The following is a 23,660-nucleotide window of genomic DNA, read 5'->3' as shown; positions in this document are numbered from 1 at the left end:
GTAGAGTTTACCCAGTACTAAGCCCGAGGGCGTGTGAAATTCACACATCAGGGTAAGGGGGCCAGTTCCTTTCCCTGTGCCGGTTATGGTTTCCCAGGAAGATCTGGTGCCCGAAAAATCACATAGCTTGGGTGGAGCTGCAGGTGCAAGAGTGAATATATATATATATAATATATATGTGTGTGTGTGTAATTCAAACAAAACCATTGTTAATAAGCATAAAATGCGCGGCTGATACCAATTAACGAGTATACAATATTCAGGCTACAAGGGCTGAGAGAAGCTCCGGAAACTGAAACAGTAAATGAATTGAGTGAAGAGTTACTACCAAATTCTCCTGATAGTAACGGCAAAATCGCAACAACAGTTGCCGAAACGATGGTATCTTGTGCTACAATGGAGATGTTAAGATTCCGACGCTGAACGTGGTACACGAATTTAAGTATAACAAAGAAAGTCAGCGAAGCACAGTAATTGTCAAATTGAAAGCCAGCATCTAACTTGAATGAATCTTAAGGGTGAGGAAACATAGATCATTTAAGAGAGCATTTAAAGAAGAAAATGCCATTTAAAGATGTAACTAACGGAAACCGTGGCGGACGGAAACTGGAAGTGGTGAAATAGGCAGACTGGCTTGGTGAAGAGGACGAGCATATTTTTGTTTGTCGCACTCAACACACACACACTCCTTACAAAGAGGATTGCGTGATCTATCAAAATGTGGAAATTTCTTTGCTAGAATGATAACAAATTTTAAAAGTAGTTCGAAGTTCACATAGCGCTCACAATGTTTCGAAAGCAATGAAGGGTCGTTAAATAAATAAAGCTAATCATAACTTGCTAATTTGAAGGGGATTCGAATTCAAATCAGCAAATTATTCTGCCACACAGTATGGGGCAGAAATCAATTTTTGAGCAGAGCAAAATAAAATATATAGATGGAAAAACCGTGAAATTAAGAGAGTCGAATGAGATATCTATTTAATCTATGGTACGCGTTTAGCCATCCAATTCAAGGGAGTTTAAATACTTAGAAGCTTCTGTGAGCTGAGAGGAAATCCGGCACACGATGCAAGGAAATCCAACGAGACAACTAAACATTTTGAGATGTTCATGGCTGGAAAGTAAATGAGACAAAATGACGTTTGCATGCCATCCAAACCAATTAATGCTAAACAGGGAAAAATATTTTCGAGGAACGTTAATGATCTGTCACATTTTGGGAACACTTAAGACTACGGTAACCACTGAGATAGAAGAAGCGAAATATCTAAGTGAGTCTTCTGAGAAACCCAAAATCGTAATACAGAAAGAGAACGTGAGGAATCATACATGACAATGAAGAAACATTTACACCAATAGTATTTTGCACAATCCACTGAAGCCCACAACAAGATGAGGGGTCAGAAAGAATGACTCGGTCCGGACAAAACAACTACTTTGTTGGCGGAATAAAAACTGTGCCAATATTCACGAGGAGGAGAAGAGACGTGCTCTACTTGTCGATTTCCATGTTTGCCTATTTTCCCATTCCATTACAGAGAGTCCCCGATTACGTGCCCAAAATTGCAGCTGTCTTGCAACATTTAACCCAAGTTCCTTACGTAATTCTTGCTTTGTAAACCATATCAGAAAGTATTTACAAACGTCATTACACCTCGTAAATAGCGATCAAAATTGTGTCACGCGTTATCTGCGCGTTGTATCTTAAGTGCAGAGAAAAAGGGAATCCAAATTTTTAATTAATTTAAAAATCTATTTTTAAGAAGAGTTCATCAATGAAATTCTGTCGGTCTCATTAAAAAGTCTCCCAAATGCCAAAAAAGGTTGCAACACGTTTTTGTCCATTTTTGTTGGACATATGTAAATGTCTTTCAAAGACATTTTTTAAAATGCCGTGGTGTTTTTGTATTATCGATCGGCATACCTATTTTCAACCAGCGACTTTCGGTTATAGGAACCACAAATGAGCGCAAATCGAACTTCAGCAAATATGCGCATGCTTGAAATGGAGTGCCTCAGGGAAACACCCGGGCGCGATTCTGCAGACAGCAAAGGAAACGACGGGGAAGAAACAAACTCGAGTAATAACGTCCATAATACAACGTGTTGTTAAGGTCATAAATACGAGAGTAATGTGTATACGTATATACCCGGGCAGAATCCCAGTCGCTAAATGTCGCCGTGGAGCGTCGGGGCATGGCCACGCAAACAGATGGCGACAGGCTGCTCGCTGGTCTCCACCGGAAATGCTCATCTTGGCCATTGGACGATAGCGATAGGAAAAAATGCGCTTTCTTGTCACGATACACATCATGGTTATGTTAACGGACACTTAAATTTACACGCGCAATTACTTCAGGATTTGTCCCAGTAGAGTGATCCCAATATATGCCGTGCACAGAAGAAGAATTAATAAAAATAGTTTAAATAATGTCATGGTTCACCACTATAAAAATCCCACTTATGGTGGAGAGAGGCTACCTCGACAGGAGTCCCTAAATGGAGCTTCTTACTTTATCAAGAGACATTTCAATGAATTGTAGCATTAAGGACATGACAACTTATGGCGCTTTTTATTACTAGCATTCAGGAAATACGAATACGTAAAAGACTATGAATTATTAAGGCCTTGAATCAGGAATCACCATGGTCCTGCCAAGAATTGATTATTCCTTGAGGATTAATTGCTAGAAACCATGATACAAAAGTTTTAAGTTGTTTTGGTAATTAGAGAAATAACCCACACCTGCTGGATACAGGGAGTGAAATTAACTATTCATATTCATTGTGAATTTAGCTATCATAGTACTCTAACTCGAAGAAATACCTAACGATTACAATTGCAAAACTCTTTGCCGTATTACAGAATACATAACACATTGAAAATGGCTAGTTTAAAAATCGCTGGTATTTATTCGTATTAAAATAAAATTAATAAAGTACAAAATGCATTATATGTATTCCCAATGTCCACTTTCTATTTTCCCGTAAAATAAGTAAAAAAATTCCAGGATTATATCAAAGGCTTTCCCGCTCCTGATCATTTCCCAGTTTTCAAGGACTTGAAGGTTTCAACTGAATTACCCGGCAGTTTAATTAAAACTTTCCGAGTGATAAGTTTCAAGGTATCCCGGTGAAACTTTTTATAGCACGAAAAAATCTTTCATCTCCCGAAAACGCGTCAACAATATCAACCAATCCATTAACTGTTCAGCCAACACAACATTCAGATTTTATTTGGCATTTCCGTTTTACCACGGGTTCGAGCCCCGTAATGCATCTTCGGTGCACAGGCTTCATAACACATCACACATTTCCCTTGTTCCATATATCCGTCATCATAATTGATATATTCTCTCCAATCCTGAAGGCGATAGGATATACTTATTTTCCAGTCCGATTATAATCCATTGATACCCTTCCTTGACCTCCCCACCACAGATTCAGGGCATATATCCTTAGTCTGTACTAGTACGCCCTCCTCTCGCACTTCTCACCCTCGTTACAATTACCCACCGATCACGCCAAACCCGGCCAGTTGAATTGAAAAAGAACAAAAGTCAACCACAAGAAGAGATTTGTTTATAATTGATTAGTGTAAACCTCCTAAAAGTAAAAACGGGGACTTACCGCAAGACAGTCACTATCAAGGATGTGGAGACAATTGTGACATATCGCGGGAGACGAACCTTTGAGGACTTCCCCTGTCTGCACTGGGTAACGTGACTCACGATTTCCTGTTCGCCCAAATCAAAAAATAACAAGCATATCGCGAAGGAAGTCCCACTGACCTCGCAAACAATAATAGACCTTGAATCGCAATTTTAAATAAAATCCTGTCGTTTCATCCGCGTCGTAAGCAGCACGATGATATGAGACGAATAAAAGTTTGAAATGAAAGGAATAATTAAGCTATGAGAGGAAAAAATCTAGCTCACAGTAGCTTACAATCGTAAAAAGATTCTATGGGTATAATGTAAACTTCATCTAGCTGATTTTCGTATCATTGGAGTTACCGCATCCAAAATCGTATGACTTGCAATAAATTAAAACATATGTAACATATTCCTACGTCCAGATGTTTTAGTACACATGATACGTACTGGTGGGGCGCGAACAATTGGCGTCAATCATGGCCGTCAAGGGGTCCTTTCAGAAGGAACACAAGCCTGTTGAAAGTAGCGTAATCTCTCGTGAGGTTTTACGAGACTTTGGTTTCACTTATGAAATGTTGGCATTAGTATGCCAAAACTGGCAGGTAACTTTCCGTAACCGAAGTAGGGAATGTTGGGAATGTGCATGTGGTATGGATTCTACGGCAAACTCAATTACCATTGCAAGCCGTACCTTTCATTGCTTGTTAAGTTAGAAAATCACGGACGGACAAAACCATGATGGATGGCGTAAGTCGGAAAGAGTCCATTTGTTTATTTTGAATTATTGTTATTTTCGTTATTATTGTTCTTTTGGTTATCAAAGTTACTTTTTCTATTTATATTTTGTATTTTTTTATTATTATTTCAGTCCACGTACAAGTCACTGTGGCGTTTCCGGCTGCTTGGTTAGATAAATAAATAAAAATTGGAATTTCTGAGGAAACGCAAAGTCTTTCATTATTTCATCGTACGTTACAAATAAATATTGGCTCATCAAAAGAGAGGCCTGAAAATGTTTCAACTACTATCACTTATGAAAGTGAGCGGTGTTCGCGGAAAGGTACAAGACTTGGGAATTTAAATGATTGCTAGACGAATTTTCTGTTTCCGAGTGCGAAACAAGGCACAACGATTGTGATTATTTTGAAAATGATGGCAACGGGTTGCTGCGTTCAGCGATGTATATTATTATACACTGCAGTCAGGGTATAGGCTCGATTCTGAGTGAGAGGGCTACGATTCGCGGTTTATACGATTCAGCGTCCCATAAGTTGCTCTGCGTTTGTGAGAAAGTTAATATCGTAGCTTGAATGGCACCCATTCACGTCGAGAAGTATGAAGGATACGTTCTTGGAGTAACTGAAGGATTTTTTATATGAGAGTGACCCAGGTGAAAGAATAATTGGGAAACAGGAAGAAGCGAGAAGGGATGCTCTAAAAAAGAGGTGGGTCATCCCAAAAAAGTGCATACTTCTTTCCTTCGATGTGCCTTTTCACCAACGTGCCACCGGTGGAAGCTGTGAACCTCGCCGAGGACATCAACCTTCGGAAATCCATCGCAGGGCCAGTTATCAGTGAACTCAGTTTATTACTAAAGACGTGTTTCCAAAAATTATTTTATATTTAATGGTACATATTTCCAACAACCCAATGGTTTCGCCATGGGCTCGCCCTTGTCACCACTCCTGGCCGACAATTTTGAAAAAGTTTTGTACTCCTCAGCTCACTCTCTCATTAAAAATGTATTTTGTTGGTTTAGACATGTAGACGATGCCTTCTGTGTGTGGACAGGTTCTGATAGGCAACTTAATCAGTTTCTAGTACAACTAAATTCGGTAAATTCTAACATACAATTCACGTGCGAAAAAGAGGAAAAAGGTTCCTTGAATTTCCTCCACCTATCCATTTGTAAATGCAAAGACTGGTTACAGCCCTCCATTTTTCAGAAGGTAATGTGTACGGACCAATTAATTAATTCCTCTTCAAGGCATTGCATTCACCCAAAAGCTTTCGGCATTTCATTCAATGATCCACCGTTTAGCCTCAATCCCTATGTCAACATTGAATATAAATAAGAACCTTAACATAATTAAAACGTTAACAGTAAACAACAGCTATCCAGAAGATCTAATTATTAAACTTTACCGGTAGAAACTTACGAAAATAGCCTTGAGCCATATTTACAAACCCGAATATTTAAAAGATCCCACTGCCAAATGGCGACGAATACCCTATCTGGGGATTATTTTTCAAAAAGCAATCAAAATGTTACCCAAAGAAAAAATTAAATGTGCCTTTTACAGCAAATCATGCCTTAAGAACCTGATCTCTCACACAAAAGACATATTTACCAGAAACGAGAGGAGTGGAGTGTATGGAATAAAGTGCTCGGAATACAACATTAAGTATATTGGGCAAACAGGACGAAAATTTAGAGAAAGGATAAAATAACACCAAACACGGGTAAAAAATAAGAACATAACATCCCTATTTGCGAAGAACCTCATCGAAAGTGACCACAGAAGTGACTTTGTGACTACAATTCTTCATTTTGAAAATCAAGGTCAAAGGCTCAATGCTTTGGAGTAGTTGGAAATTTTGAAATGCGTCTGTTGCAAAGATGAACCTGCCTACGCAAATTTGTATCCCTCCCACTCCTAGACCTACCACTCTTCTAAGTCAACGATTGACACCGAATGATGTAACTCCCTTTTCCTCCCAGCGACATTTTAACCTGTTTACCCCTCCACCCTCCCCGAACAGAAAGAGGGCCGCTTCTATGAGGACCGCCTGATGATGACGTTCAACGTCGAAACCTAGGTTCTGTTTTTAAATGAAGTGCGTGGAGTTACAAAGTCAATAACTTGATTTCATTTCAAAAATTAATATTTCATCATTGCCTTCTAGGAACACCCGCAATTACTTCCTCTAACTGATCTTGCACCCTATCCACTTCCTTCTCCTTATGTTTACAAGGTGGCACGTAGACCTGGACAATGACCAAATCCGCTTGTTCAGCTTTTACTTTCACTAATAATATTCTATCAGTCGAGTGATATGACAGAGAATATTAAATGTAAAGTCAATCCGTTTAAAACGAAAGCAGCTGCGTTTGATAAGGAGAATTAGGAGGCGATTGCTTGGCGAGTTCAAACGGTGAAATAGTTGAAACGAGGCTGAATTATTTTATCTTGGCAGAACGTTCGAGAAAGATGGTATGATAGACGAAGAGATTAAAAGGCGTGTGAATGCCCGCAGAAAGGTTATTGGTATACGTGGAGGATATCAGAAAATGAATGCTCGTCTACAGCAGCACATCTAAAATTGAGCATACCAGGTAAATTATAAATGCAATTGACATTGAATAGTGTTAACAGCAATGATAGAGGAGGGAGGGGGTGGGGAGGAAAGAGTGGATTATGGAAGAAAGCAGGTGGATTGGGGGTCAGCGACAAGAGGAGGATTTAAGGACGAAGACGGAGAACGTTCTAACGGTGGGTTGGTGAGAGACTGAAGGGGGACTTGATTCATCGAATATATATATATATATATATATATATATATATATATATGTGTGTGTGTGTGTGTGTGTGTGTGTGTGTGTATATATATGTATATATATAACGATTGTACGGAAAAACTCACACGAGCGGCACAATAATGGGCTGACACAATAATCACACAAATAGAAAAGAATAGACACATTTAAAAGAACACTGACACGGTAAATTGTTCGAGCTTTCGGCCCTCTCAGAGGCCTTCTTCAAGAGAGACTCTTCAAGAGTGTCAGCCCATTATGTATATATATATATATATATATGAAACAATTATTAAATCAATGAATCCCTTTATATATCTAATAATCTAACTATAAATTAATATTGTAAGGTGGAAGAGGTATACCAAAATGTTCAAGGGGAAAATTGGTAGAAGCAAGCCTAAAATGAGAAATTTCAGAAATTTTAAGAACAGATACAGATGTATAAAAATTTCTGAATATGACGGAGGCGAAATAAATATACAAGGACAGAGTATTTTGGGAGAAGTTGGTGAAAGTGAGCATTTGCTGAAATGACTTTCAGTCAAGGTTTTGACGATTCCGCCTCTCACCCCGAAAGGCATGGGAGAATGAAGCATAGAAACATTCGCGTGAATCGGAAACGATTATTTTTCGAAATCGCTTCCGTCGTTAATGGCGATTTGTTTCGGATAACACACGGGTCGCGATCTTAGGCGCCGTGTAGGTAAGGTAGTGTTTGTGACTCATCCATCCATCCCAAATGCTTCACACGTTAGTCTGACGGACAATCCCAACGTTTGAACGCTACATTAAAAACAGTTCCGAAAAAATTGTTTCGCTACTCACTATAACACAACGCATTGAGCCACATATAGTATAAGGTGATCTTATACTCCAAGATTAATTCACCCACGAATGAATTCAGAGCTGAGTGAAACTCATCTATAGATTTTTTGCTTTATTTTCCAGAATAAAACAAGCAACTTCTTATTTTAAATCCAAGGATGGCGTTGATTCTTTTCAGATAACAGCGGGAATGACACTGATAATCAGGGCTCCCGCGCACGTAAACCATGTCATGATATTTCGACATTTTTACTACCTGGATTCAATAAAAAATTAAAAGATAACATTCCCGGTAAGCATCAACAAAATAGATGACATTAACGTTCAATTGGAAATTCCATGAATTATATTTACGTTAAACAAGATGAAGTAGTTGAAAATTTGTCAACAAACTGTAAGAAATGACAATGGAGAGAACCGTGAAGAATCTCTCGGTTGAGCGTGTTTTCGGATCATTTCCAAAATTATAAGTTATCTTCCACTGGACGCCACAATGGACGATAATGTACGCAAAAGGATATAACCTTGTATGGAAGATTCGTGAATACTGGCCTTCAATCGGAGGTAGGTATAGGAAAGGGGGAACTCCGAAATTACGTGTCATATTGGCAAACGTTTGACGGGTGGATGTGGCGGTGCTCTGATCAACGGAGTCTTTGAGCATCGCCGCCATCAGAGAACGCGGAACTACTTTCTCCACTCACCAATTTCCTCCCCAGCCTTTCTTCTCTAGCTTAAGTCGGAACTATGCGCGAACCGATGCTCTAACCACTTGAGCTATCGAGGAAACGTAATTTACACTGAGATCCGCGGGACTTTTTGCAACCCGGGGGCCCGATTCTTTGGCCAAGAGATGGCGTTAAGGGAGCTGTTTCACCCACCAAAGGAGAAGTAGACAACGCACAATAGGAAATGATAGTAGGTAAGTAATAATATAACATCATAAAGGATAGGGACATTGCGTTTCGTGGCACGCAAAGCCAGAAGAAAGAAACGAGCCACATTGGCCAAAAACACCTAGAAACACGAAATCCCGCCATACGGCGAACAAATATTGGTTCACATGGAAATAGATACAAGGAAAAAGCATCGGCCCGGCAAGTCGAAAGATCCGGTGCTCAAGTCCCAGTCAAGTAAATATTTTCCCGCTTGTGATCTGCTCGATTTCGCCTTCCCCACTTCTTCTTTGTTCGTCCTATATATGTGTACCTATCTCTTTTCCTTATATCTATTTCCATGTGAATGAATATTTGTTTGCCGCATGGCGGAATTTCGTGTTTGAATATATATTATTATTAGGTAATCTACCGGTTAAGGTAGGTTTTTGGATGGACACAGCTACTAAATAAAACATTTTCTGCCTCCGAACAAAACAAAGAATCCATAATCCTACTCTATAACAGGTCCCTCTTCATCTCTGAGTACTTTCTTCCTCCCTTCATCCCATCCAACATCCCTATCCTGTTCCTTCCCTTTCCTCTTTTGCCTAACATTCTCCCCTAAATTACAGTCTTCAACATCCCACTGCCGGTCAATACCCCCTTCATCCACTTTTCCTGCCTCCATAAGATTTCTCCCAACAACCCCCTCTCTTCGCCCACCATACCTAGCACCTCCTCATTTGTTTTCTTCTCTGTCCATCTCACCTTCTCCATTCTTCTTCAAACCCACATTTCAAAAGTCTCCAGTCTACGTTTATCCTCCTGCTTCAACGACAATGACCACGTTTCCGCACCGTACATAGCTACGCTCCATATCAAAGTTTTCATGAGTCTTTTCTTAATATCCTTACTCAACGCCCCTGTCATCAACTCCCTCCTCCTTGTGAAAGCCTCTTTGCCAAGCGCAATTCTTCTCCTTACATCCCTACTACTTTGACCGTGTTGGTCCAAAACACTTCCGAGATACGTAAACTGTTCTACCTGCTCCAGTTTTTACCCTCCCATTTTAATGTTTAGCTTAGCCTTTTAATTTCTTGAAAATCGCATAACCTTTGTTTTATTAATATTGATTCTCATCCCATACCTGTCGCACTGAATTTCCAATTCACTCAGCAATGCTTGCAACCCCTTGGCTGACTGACAGACTAAATCTTGGTCATCAGCAAACCTAACTGATGTTACGAATTCCCCGCCCACTTTCATTCCCACATCCAGTTCTTCCCATGCCTCTTTAATCATTTCCTCTGCATATAGGTTGAACAGTAACGGTGACAATGGGCAACCCTGCCTTACACCTCTTCTAACACTGCCCAACCGGATTCCCCGTTCCCCACCCGCACCTGAGCAGTCTGAGACATGTACAGGTTGCGGATTAGCCTCCTTTCCCTCCAATTTATTCCTATTTTCTTCAATATACTCATTTGTTTTTCCCAATTAACTCTATCAAACGGTTTTTCGAAATCTACGAAACAGGCAAATACCTCCTGGTTGTGTTCTACATTCCTCTCGATTAATAATCTCATTACTGCAATGGCATCACGCGTACCTCTCCCCTTCCTAAACCCAAACTGATCATCCCCTAAGTAATCATTTGCCCTACTCTCTATCCTTTTGTTTATATATATATATATATATATATATATATATATATATATATATATATATATATATCTATATATATATATATATATATCTATATATATATATGTATATGTATATATTTAGCATATATATAATATTATATATATATGGACATGAATAAACTTATAAATCCGTCCAATACTAAGACACAGTGCTATTCAAGGTGATATTTTCACAACTCCTCTCTTAACTCCGTAAGGCCAAGCGGAATCGATCATCTTATACGATAAGCAATGTACGAGCAATGTAACTCGTATGTTAGCTTGTTACTTGTATTTCCTTTGGCGGGTTAAAAAAAGCATTCTACCAGGGATTTTGCAGGTTTACTGTCAACGCCACTATGAGAAATTACTCGATTGTTTTCGAATTAAAATATGACACTAATGAAGAGGAGTGGCAGATGAGGCGTCCAGAGGGAGGTATGGTCAAGTTCATATAAATAAATCATGCAACAAGTAACAACTTACTTAGAAGAAAATAAGGATTCATTCAGATAATTTTCTTCATTTATTTGAGAAATTCCTCTCGGTAAATACGGCCATTTGCACAACAAAATATGGAATATCACTTTTGATATGAATTCAGACGATCTTGTCTAACGTACGAAAAGAATTTTATCAGAGAGAGTAAACCAGTTAGAACGGTGTGCGTGGGAACCAACTTGAAACAGAAAATCAGATAGACCAAGATTACAACAGAACTATTACCGTCAAATAATGAGCTTGAGCAGCCAGTAGATGTTAGGAGTAGAGTGACCGCGGTCCAACCCTCCTAACAGCAATACGTATCACGCTCTTCCAAGTTATCCTCTGAGAATGTAGTTCAAGCAACGTGTGCATTGAGGAATGGCGGAATATGAGTCCTTGTGCATGTGTAGCTCATTGATAGTCCATGTCAACATCAAAAAGGGCAATATAATATTGAGTTTCACGAATATTAAAAGAAGGCAAATGGTCTCCGTCGTTCTTTCAGGGTCATAAGCATTACCAAACAAGTTTTTAATTTGAAATATAAAGACACATATTACTCATCCAAAAACTAGAAAATATCAATCATTTTGAGTATTTTTAATTTTTGAATTAACATCAACAGACCGAATTCATAAGCAACAATGGCGAAAAGTGAAAAAGGTCAGGCCGATAATTAAAAAAGAGCAGTGGCTGCTATATAAAAATACCACTGATCGCGTAAAAAACCTTAACTGTTTACATTAAAACACAGATACAACAGTACTTTATTATAACCTGTTGTCACTACACTACGAGATATATAAGTTAACTAATCACGACTAATTCCAAAGAAAGTAGGGGAGATGTCGTAACAGTGACTTTTAACCGAGTCATCCACTAATGTGCATTTCAAAGCAACAATTTCAGTGTAAAAATCATTCACCTTGACCGGGATTAAAGGCCGGATCCCTCGATGTCCGGTCGAGTGCTTTAGCCAATTAAGCTATCGAGGCATCCTCTTAAATTTCAGATTTTCCAAATTGTAGAGTCCCAAAATTTCAGATTTTAGGAGGACGCCTCGATGGCTTGACTGGCTGAAGCACTCGACCGGATATTGAGGGATCCGGGCTCGAATCCCGGTCAAGGCGGATAATTTTTACACTCTTAAATTTTTGAATTAATCACGAATAGCTGATACTCACTAGGGGCAAGATTTGTAAGACGTTACGATAAACTGAGTAGCAAATCAAGAGGAACTAGTGTGGAAATCTCTCATGGGGCCAAGTTTAAATTACTGATTAAATCACTTGGACAAATTGGAATGTCTCTTCAGCGATGACGCAGAAAATGCGTTATCGAGAGATCAAGTCTGTGGAATTAGAGAGATTAAGCTTCGAACAGACCGTTTTACGATGTTATTTTGCCACGAATGATAAGGGATCAGAATCTGATCTGATCGCGCTGGAGGAGAATAGTATTTCTATTATATTGTCATTATCTCATCTATCCTTAGTTATTGCTCTTCGGGTGACTAATAGCTCCTATCGTATGTGTACAGAAGTATATCTCACTTAAACGCAGTAGTGCGCGTACCTGTAATTATCATGATCTAAATTATTTTAAGTATTTTAATTATTTTACAAAAATATACTGTACCTAAAAATTAGGAAAACCTAATTGAAGATGTGTGTAATCATCCCCTGCCACACACTCTAGCGGTGGCTAGCACGTTATCATGCAGAGTAGTAACATATTTTCAGTAACTCTGATTTGGAAGAAGCCGAGGGCTGTCATGCCAAGATGAAAGATAAAATACTGTTTTCTCGCTCAACGATAAGCAATTAGAGCTCTGGCTGGCTCTGACGGAGAGGTGAAAGTTTGAGGAAATCCTTTCCGAGTTTCTGCACACCAATCATTTTCCCAAGTGTGGAATTCCAACTCTAATTCCGAATTGGATGAAAATGTCTTCAGGAGACGGCCATGTTATGGAATAAGTAACAAGAACGTGTGCTCGGGGCAAGACCTGTGATTACGCCATCTTGTTTCTCGTGTAGTACTTGCGACTTTGCCTGGTTCGGCCGCCCTTGGGTACGTCCCCAGTCCAAACCCCTTGAGCAGCGGTGAATTGCGGACCTTTCACCATAAGTGCGTCGTGTAACTGAGTGAAAGGAAGGTCGTCATCCGCTCGGGAAACTCCCCTGCGAGGAAAAGGGAGAGGGAGGACGCGGGCAAGCTTCCGAAGCGAGGGATATCTTATCCCAGGGCTGCCAACATCCATTCTGAGCCATTTTCATTCCCCAACCCCGTCAACGATCAGCGTTCCTAAAGTCTGGAAGCGCCCTTCACTGATCCACAAAAGACTTTCGAGACTTTCACCTCCGGCACAAAAATCTCGGAGACGGGAACTGGGCGATCCGCCGCAGGCACCCCCCTCGCCCCCGTTGGGTGCGCGCGATGGAGCGGGAAGAGGAAAACGATAGCGGGCCCAGGCGCAGAGTCCGGGAAAAGGAAAGCTAACGGCACACGCATGTCGGGATTTCGTACGACTGTGGCAATCGCGCAAACTGAATGACGAGGAAGTATGGCAGATACGCGCCTGGTCGTGGTTGCTGCACTTAACTCTGGCTAAATGCCTATGGCTACACGGAAATATGTACCTTATTGGACTGGTATTAGTAAGCTACACCGTCGAGAACAGGACATTTGAAGCCTTCAATTGAGCGACATTTGTGGCACCCTAAGGAGACAATTTCTGGATTTTCCGATGCACAAAAAGTACTTCCAGGCATTTTTCGACAGGCTTCAGTTCACTCAAAAGAGAAAGCACCTCAATATACTTAACTTACTTCCGATTGGTCGCTCTACAGTAAAAAAACAAAAGAAGAACTGAAATTTGACCTAGATAAGGACGGTCCACGAAAGCTTAAGTTAGATTTTCGGTATGCTTACCCACAAGACAACACATTTCGCGACAATTGCTACAGTTACTGTCAAGCGACAGTCAATCAGTCTCCAGGAGACCATCGTAAAAACAAACTGATACAACTGCGGAATGGTAGTTGTAAATTAGGACTGCGTCTTTGAGACGCCATCCGAGAAGCCATGGAATTTCTTCTAAAAATGTGGAGAGAGTGGGTATAAAAAAAAGTGGAGTGCATTTACAGGAAGTAGATTGGCTCAAAATAAAATGGTTGGGCATCGTTAATATAGTGTTTACTTTGCAACGGGAACGAAGATCTAAAGACCCAGTCACGTAGGTCTTTAAAAACTAAATATAATTTAAGCATTACAAACACAAGGATTCGCAGAAATAAAGGTGGAGGTCACGCATCATTCTTCACATCCTAAAAGGACATCTGCATCTTGGGGATGAAAAATCGCCCCCACAGATTCAGAATCAGTTTTAGTCGGTGTCGCATGTACATATATTTGTGGGCGTGTGAACATTTCAAGTGCGTTTTCCCAGTGGCGCACTTAACTACTCTCGCTTGTGTCACCTCTCTACACATTTTTTCGATAGTGCCGCTATGCTATTTATACCACAAACCTCTCGCAGTTAAATGTCCAACCCAGGTTATTCCTCATCTCAGATCTGCCGTGGTTGGCAGGTCAATGGCGGCCTCTTCTCCGCCATGTATTCCTTTCCTATACCCTTCTCTTCATTTCCACATCCCCATCACCACATCCTCTTCCACATCGTCCGTCATTTTGACCTTCTCTTGCCGGGCCAAGCCTTCTAGCACCACCTTCTCACCACGCGTCCATGCCACTCACTTCCTTTTCCTTTTTTCGATTGTTTTCTGCAATCTCCTGCCGTTCTCCTCAGCACTTCTTCATTCCTCACCCGGTCTGTCAAATTTGTACTCAGAATTCTTATCCACATCTAAAACGCCTCCAGCCTTTCCCGGTCCATTTTCAACGCACCAGTTTATTCGACTGATTTATTTGTATCCACACACCTTCCGCCATTTCTCTTGCGGTCCTCCGCTGATATTAACTTTTATATCGGGGTAATTCGTTATCTCCAGGTTGAGTGGGATTCCTATCGACAGTTAAGACCCATCCCCTTGGCACCGAGTAAGTTATAAAAAACGAGAAAATATAGCAATGAAGGAGAGGGCAGTTAAGCACTTTCGAAGGCATGGCACGGGCCGTCGAGAGCGGGAGAGGGGGGGGGGAGGCAGTCGGTACGCATTATCACATTACCTGCGGTCCGGAAGGCGTTCAAGGGCATGCAATGAATGCATCGCTTATGTTTTCATTTTCACGACGTTTTAATGATAACATGTTTGCAGCTTTCGGTTTTCCACTTTATAATGTTTACATTAAAACTAGTTTCGCTGTATTTGTCGTTGATAGGGGAGGCAAACGACAGCGAAGGTCATTCGCGTCATTAAGGATGGGTGGGAAATACACGGTAGGATATTTAGATATTGGAGGCATTTTCTCTTCCGATATGCCGTCATCTGCTGAGGCGAAAAAGTGTTTGAAACCATCGTCCTTCCATATATATTTGGCAAAAACTTACTTGACGAATAAGGATTTTAACATGAAATGCAATATCCACTTTAATTTTAGATTAATACAATGACCCAGGCATTCGGTATTCCGGCCGGCAGCAGTAGGGGCGAAGGAAGAAAGAACGCGGCGCACGTTACTGTTGTCTCAGTGGGATGTACCGTTGAATCACAAGTTATAATATAATACGTATTTCACACTGCATCCTACCCTATTTCACAATGTATCATTTAGAGATATGTACAGGCATTTTAACATTTTCAGACCGTAGCCCTTTTGGTCGCATGGGAGGACCGCAGCAAGTGCTCGGGAAAGTTAATTTCATTTACATACTACCTTGATCAAAAAGTTCCCGGAATAACCACCGTGTGGCGCTCCCATCGTTCCGATTTGAGTTCTGTTTTTTTTGTTAAATTGGTACATCTGTTGTTGATATTCCCTTTAAATCTTAGTGTCATAACTTGACATTTGCAAAAGTTACGTAGCCAAGAGTACATCTATCTCTGTGTGTGTTGGCGATTTTTTACAATTGCAGAAATGGATTTAAATTTGCAACAACGAACTTGTATTAAATTTTGCGTAAAAAACGGATTGGCGCACGGACGTTGGAAATGTTGGAAAAGTGTTTCGGCAACGATTCTCTAAAAAAAACGGTCGTTTACCAGTGGCACGAGCGGTTCAGAAGTGGTCGTGAGTCAATCGAAGATGATGAACGCAGTGGCAGACCATCGACATCGAAAGTCGGTGAAAAAATTGATAAAGTAAAAGAAATGTTGGTCAATAACCGCAAATTAACCATCAGAGAAATAGCGGAGGACTTGAACATTGCCTATGGATCCGCCCAAGACATTGTGGTTAATGATTTGGGTTTCCGTCGTGTAGCAGCAAAGTTGGTGCCGAAAGACCTCAATTTCATGCAAAAAAGAGACCGTGTTGACGTCGCAAAAGACATGATTTGCGAGGCTGAATCCGATCCCACATTCATCAAAAGGATCATTACTGGAGACGAGACGTGGGTTTATGAGTACGACACGCAATCCAGACATCAGGCAAGTGAATGGCGTTCACCAAATGAGCCGAGACCAAAAAAACCACGTCGTTTTCAGTCAAAAAAGAAGGCAATGCTGACGGTTTTCATGGATTACAACGGTGTAGTGCATCATGAATTTTTGCCAGAAGGCCAGACAGTAAACAAAGAGTATTATTTGGGCGTTATGAGACGTTTGCGTGAAGCAATTCGCCGAAAGAGACCAGAAATGTGGGCAGAAAACTCGTGGATTTTGCACCATGATAACGCACCGTCGCACAGTGCTATATTTATTCGTAATTTTTTGACGAAAAATGCAACAAATACCATCCAACAGCCACCGAATTCACCTGATTTGGCTCCCTGTGACTTCTTTCTGTTCAATCCAGTTAAAAAACCATTACGGGGAACGCGTTTTAGCAGCCGAGAGGAAGTAATGGAAAAATCGCAGGAAGCACTGATGGACATACCGAAAACCGAATATAAAAAATGTTTCGAGGATTGGATCAAGCGCTGGCATAAGTGTGTTGCAGTCGATGGGGATTACTTTGAAGGGGACAATATAGATTTAGATGAATAAACTTGTATTTTTAATTTTCTGAATAAATTCCGGGAAATTTTTGATCAAGGTAGTATTCCTCTACCTTGATTTACTCTATACTATATGCAGGCATTTGGTTGATAATCCACGGTCGTTATGCGAGGCTTCGTGGAGACAGCGGAGGGCGAATAAACCCGCGCAGCCATCGCAGACCCGTGCCCCCTGCCCCCCCAATCGAAAGGTTAAACGGCTGAGTGGGCGGGGACACCGATTGCAGGAAAGCTGGGGCGGAGCGGGGAGGAGAGGCAGGAGGAGGGGGCACGGGATCGGATGCAAAGCATGAGCACGTTCGCACGGCCAACACATCGAGGCGTACGGAATACAGTGCACGCCACGAAGAGCATCGAGCTCAGAGGCGTGGTGCATCCTCTGGCATGGAGGTTACATCAAAGAGACTATTGTCACTGGATGATGCCCTCAGTGACCCTCATGCACTGAAAATCTCTCGTATTTACAATTGTTGTCTGTGTGTCTATTAACATATACTAGTTGCTATCTAAACTAGAAAAAAAACATTTCGAACGACGAATAGGCTGAAACTAAAGTCCTCGATGTTTCTTCTAACTTCTTATTATGTCCCATTTGTTTCATTATATAAATGCATATAGGCATTATGAAAAACGCTGGCGACCGGCGACACATAAATTAACATCAGAATACAATTATCCACGCAGAAAAATCACGTAAAACGTTCATTCCCATTGGCATTTTAACATTACAGCGCCCCTCTCGCCTTCGTCAGAGAAACTTGAACCAATTGATTCGATGTCCACTGATAAAGGTTCTCGTACATGATTTGTCTATCTTGAAGGAGGGTTAGAAGCCCTGAAATTTACATGCACGTATGTTTCGCGTAGTTTTCCTACGTGTCCTGCCCTCAAGTCGTAATTTGCCCTCTCTAACTGTGTCTCGCACACACAAATACAAATGCACGTGCGTGAACGATTGACAGTAAATATTTTCACCGTACATAGTTATCTTAATTTTGCTGAATAGTACAATTATAATCCGAAAGATGATGCTGACCCCAACTTGAAAAGCCAGTGATATTTTGAAGATCCACATATTACATCTGGAAGAGGACTATAGGGGCGTGGAGCAGCGTTGGCAGCTGGTGCTGGGCCAGGAACTCGCGGACTCGTAGTGCGTTGTGGCCAGGTGCGTTGTCGTGATGGAGTTGCCAGGCAGCGGACATGTCTTTTCTCGTCCTGACGACCCTTTCCTACACATCCACGTAGAGGGAGCGTTAACTGTCCGTGATTGAGGAACAAATTCCTTATCGACCACTCCTTTACTGTCGAAAAAAGACAATGAGCATTTTTTTCACTTTTGATTTGCTCATTCTTGCCTTTTTGGGCTTGGAGGACCGGTCAGTGTACCACTCAGAGCTTTGGCGTTTTGTATCTGGGTCGTATTAAAAAATCCAGGTTTCATCACCAGTGACGACTTCGCCCAAATAATCAGGTTCATTTTCAATACATTGCAAAAGTTTAATTGAAATTTCCGCTCACTTGGTCTTTTGATAACACCTTGGGCACGAGCATGGCGCACACTGTCCTCGTCGATATAACTTCAGTAACAATGCGAAACACAACAGCAGACGACAAGTTCAGTTCATTGGCAACCATCTTGATACTCAATCGACGGTCAGAGTCCAACGATTGCCAAGCACGAGCCACATTGTTGTCGGTTTTGCTGGTTGACGGCCGTCCGGAGCGTTGTTTGTCGCCAATCTCTTCCCGGCCTTCCTTTAAGGCCTTTAACCCTCTGAAAACTTGTGAATAACACAGAGCAGAGTCCCCGTAAGCCTCGCGAATCATTTTGTTAGTCTCTGCTAGAGATTTTCTTATTTAAGCACAAAAATTGGTCATCTCGTTACGTTGCTCGATCATCGATTCAATTTTTTTCGTGACACAGTCAGAGGTTTACAATAACTGACGCTCTGCCGCTCCCACAGCTTGGAGAGCACTGAGACTGGTTTCGCGGCAAAGCTTAGGGTAGCCCCCCCCCTCTTACCTTCTCCAAGTAGTTCTATCCCACTGCGACCAATAGTAGCGGCGCGGGAAATTCCATTGCATTACTTTCGGAAGGCATCCCGTATATTTAAGGTTTATTCTAAGGTTAGATCCCTAAATTATTTTCCTCTTTGCCACATCCACCTTGGCTCCGACGCGCAGGGATTACCCGAGAACGGGTGAGTGGATTTTGGAGGGTCAGATAAATTAAGATTTTGTAACAATAGTCTGAATTGGACCATGTAAGCTTTGAGTAACATGATCATTACCTGTGGTCACTGACATTATTATTAATTGATGCGTGAAGGAAGGAATATCTAAACAACAGAAAATTATGAGATACCATACTTATAAAACCGTTTCTTTTTGGAAAGAAACACAGATACACAACTTTCAGCTATTAGACTCACACATTTACGCGAAAGATAAGGTCCAGCTCAACCATTATCCATTATGTATGTACCCTTCATTAGCGTTAGGATTTCAGTTAATTATTCCTCGTCCTCAGGGTCATGCAACCCGCATACGCTTGACAGTCAACCTGGTTGCATAACACGTGTTACTGTACTTCGTTCAATCTGTGTAATAAAGCACATTAGACCCATGAGCAGGCTGTTTCATATATATGCAACAACTGAAATCTTTTATGGAAGGAGTATATTATTTTAATGTATGAATCAAACTAATGGAGTAAGTGCGTTGAGCTATTCCAGGATTTGTAAATAAAATGCGATCAAATAAGATATTACAAAAATAGAAGCATGGAGTCCGACTACATAAATTTAAAAGGAATTTTTCAACCAGTTAATTTTTTCACAAGCTAATTTCAACTAAGAATCACGGTAACAAGTTACACAAATGATGGTTACATTCAGTTTTAATTTTAACTATCAATAATTAATTTGGGAGATGGTGTAGGCCGATACTTTGTAGAAATCCACTTGTAAAGCACGAAGAAAGAATGTGTTTCCAGCGGAAACGCCAAGTCTTTGATCATTTCTTCGTGCTTTATAAATGAGTAATGTCTCTTATTAATCTTTCCCTGAGATTGACTCCTTTCGCCCTGTTTATTTGCATCCTGGGACAAAATAATTGATAGCATACGGAAAACCAGATGAAATAAAATTTCGTAGGTGGAAAACGAGAGGAAGTACAGAATATTTAGAGATTTCACCCATACCCTCCAGAAAATTAAAAACTTTTCGACGGGAAATGTAACTTTAAAATTGGTCACTTAATTTAAAGATACTTTTCGATATTTGAAGCAGGGTATATGTTTAAATTTTTATTATGAAATGCAGATGAGCAATCCAGCTGTCATTCATTAAAATTAGAAATAATTCCAAACTGAATTCGACCGGATTATTTAAGTGTTAATGTCTCTCCAAGATGACGACCTCGGATCAAAACCTGGTGGCGGTGGATCGTTAAAGTGCGGTATCCCACATATATTGGCACTGACTGAGTGGAAGCACTACAAGGCTAGTACCTACTTTTAATGTCTCAAAGACCTTTAAACTGTACACCACCTTCAAGAATACCGTTTCAACAATACCATTCTCCATGCCCCAAAGCCCGCTCTAATCCCAAGGAACAGCACGTCTGGCAAAAAACCGCCGAGGCAGTCGGTCACCGCCAATAGATATACTATTATTGCTGGAAATGTATTGCGAAATACCCGAAATTCTTCCAAATTTCCATCCTCAACTCGACTTAAACAGACTTACACACGCAGGTATGTTCACTTCAAAAAATCATGTTGTGATGTAACTAATCCTATACTACTGGCTGCTGGTATACTACCAAGCCCTGGGATTATGTTATTAAGGTTATTAGATCACCGTACCCCAAAGTAGGAAAACGCTTTTCCTCATCCACCTCGAAAATACGTTTATTAATACTATCTAACGTCTAACCATTCATTCTTGAAGCTATGACTTAAATATATTATAGGAAGACCGAGGAAAATATTTGGCATTCCGTGGCCACACAAAATTACTTAACATTAATTCTGCAATTTGCATGAAATATAAACGACAGCCGAATATTAAGAAATAATTTCTGAAGGCTTTCGACTTCTTCTGCTTAAAAATGATACGGTTGTAATCCTACTCACCACTAAATAACAAACTGGGCCAAATTGAGTCGAGGTTCCGGGTATGCAAAGGCCTCAGGACAGATCACAGTGAATTGAGCCAACTTTCTTCTTTGCACTGTTACACCACTTAGCGGGGACTACGGGAGCGTACATCCGACGTATTCCACAACCTCATACAGCCGTTTCGAATCTTTCCAGCCAAATGACTACAAATGACCTCCGAACAGTTCCGCTCCTTCTGCTACCAGCAATTCGACTGAAATTTTGTCACGTTACCTCGACCACACTGTTAGTTCGACTCCTTCGACTTTCGACCATGGATTCGACTAAGTCGACTCTCCTGTTCGATGGAAAGCAGCGAGTATACTAAATCGAAGCATTCCTATATCGATTTACCATTAAATCGATTAGTGCGATTAATCGATGACAAATGTTGTAAAAATGGGCGTAAATCACCTGTCTTCATGTCTTTCTACCAAACTTAAGTAATTTAAAGGCGTGGCTTATGTCTGAACAGAAATAAAATGTTTCCTTTCCCAGGCGGAGGGGAAGAAGACGACGATATGGACTTCGTGCCATCATCAAGGTATAATTTCTTTCATAATTGTTAAATTAGTTCTTCGGTAGCTGTCCACAGATTGTGGTATTATGTATTTTCAATGCCGGCTATTGATTTATTCGACCAAAAATGCTCTAATCGGTGATTTTAATCGAGCAGCTTTCCTCTGAGACATGCAAATTGCATTCTTTTACGCATTAACTGCGCGTAGCAATAACATATAGTAGTCACTTAAATATATTGATACTGCAGCAATTTGTACATATAATTCTTCTTAAACTTTATCTCTAACATCAGTGGATTATTGTTCTAATCTGGACAATTCAATTGCAAAAATATTTCTTTTCATTTTTTTCAATCGTTTATCTGAAAATTCCATCTACCCAATCGATAATATATTTACATGACTTGCTCCTCTACAGTTCAAAATTAGCGTCACTTTTTGGTTTGGAGAGGCCCGCCGAATCTGGAGGAAATGCATCCCTAATTTATACTGCTCCCAAACAACCTGGGACGCTACGAAGAAAGAAAGGGCATGAATCAGGGGATGAAACTGGTGGAAAAGGTGGAACAGGATCAAGCGAAAAGAAAAGTTACCAACAGTCGCATCAGAATTCACCAAAACTTGACCTAATATCTGCCAAACCTGTGACAACCTATAAGCTGTGAGTGAACTTAACATTTGGGAGTTAATAATTAATTTGAGAATGTCCCTGTTGAATTAAAAAACAGAGTGGAATAATAAAACTCCTTGGGCTCTCTATCTGTGGCCTCTTGCCTTTAAAAAATAATGAATCTTATTAGTAATATAATGGTCGGTTTTCGGATACTCAGCATAATTTTCTTTTGTTTTATGTCAATCCGATCGAAATGCTCTGAAAATGCCACAGTTATTTGTTAGAGTTACTTCCATTGACACCATATTCTTACAGTCTTTGGTCAATGCTCTGTATTCCTGGCCTTATAATTAGACGGTCAAAATAGTCATATTAATAGACAGAAAGGAAATTGCCGTTGAGTGGCTAAATAGATGTTTTTATTTTATGTTTCATTGTTTGTGATTTTGAAATTACTGGTGGACCAACGTAGTATAGGTTATAGTCAAATTGAAGTTCATATATTTATATACAAACGAATGCAGTATTCCATTGTTATGATCACTTCCAGTTTCAGTGTGTTGTATTATTTAATGATGGCATTGTAAGCATTGAAATCAGTATTGAATAAAACCTTAGTTTAATTCTGTGGTAAATGACTTTAATGAGCACAAATATTTTTCACTCTGGATAAAAAATTTTTATGCATACTGAAGCACTCAGAAAATAAAAGAAATCGTTCATTGGTCTACAAGAGATAAAGAAAGAGAAATTGCATATGTCTGAAATGACTTGCTATGCACGTGTATTTTTATATCTACATATATATGATTCTATATGCTTTATATTACCCCCATTATTTATGTATCTCTATGACGAAGACTATTGCAAAACTATTTTGTTTAATGTCCAATAAAATTATTATTATTATACTATTCTTGTTATTGCGATGACCAACTGCCCATTGCTGTAATTTTCTTTTGGGTATTGTAGTTAGCTTACTCAAATAAGAATGTACTAATTTATGTCTTTTTTTCATTTGAAAGGGACTATTTTATTCTGATTATGCAATATAGAGCTTACATACATATTTTGTCATTACCTGTTCATCATGAATGAACCATTTTTCATTTTATGGCACCTTCAATTACTCCCATTTATTTATTTACCTAATTTAAAAATCATCATTT

General features: G+C 40.1%; 2 protein-coding genes across 3 annotated transcripts in view; one reads left to right on the top strand and one right to left on the bottom strand.

Annotated features, from left to right (window-relative positions):
* The window catches only part of Ctr1A (Copper transporter 1A), a 42,312-nt gene extending 20,746 nt beyond the window's left edge, over positions 1-21,566 (bottom strand). For both annotated transcript variants that reach the window (XM_071585324.1, XM_071585332.1), the window contains exon 1: positions 21,334-21,566. The gene's annotated coding sequence lies outside the window, so the exon portion shown is untranslated. The remainder of the gene's footprint in view (positions 1-21,333) is intronic.
* Positions 21,567-21,749: 183 nt separating this feature from the next.
* The window catches only part of LOC139687891 (FK506-binding protein 15-like), a 76,269-nt gene continuing 74,358 nt past the window's right edge, over positions 21,750-23,660 (top strand). The window contains exons 1-2 of the mRNA XM_071585235.1: positions 21,750-21,901; positions 22,297-22,539. Of these exons, the coding sequence (XP_071441336.1) occupies positions 21,840-21,901; positions 22,297-22,539 (305 nt within the window). The 5' untranslated portion in view covers positions 21,750-21,839. The remainder of the gene's footprint in view (positions 21,902-22,296; positions 22,540-23,660) is intronic.

Source organism: Hetaerina americana, unplaced genomic scaffold (genome assembly GCF_022747635.1).
Source record: "Hetaerina americana unplaced genomic scaffold, ioHetAmer1.1.p SCAF_1, whole genome shotgun sequence".
NCBI classification, from domain to species: domain Eukaryota; kingdom Metazoa; phylum Arthropoda; class Insecta; order Odonata; family Calopterygidae; genus Hetaerina; species Hetaerina americana.
The sequence above is the reverse complement of the archived record's forward strand: the minus strand, read 5'-3'. Positions and strand labels throughout refer to the sequence as shown.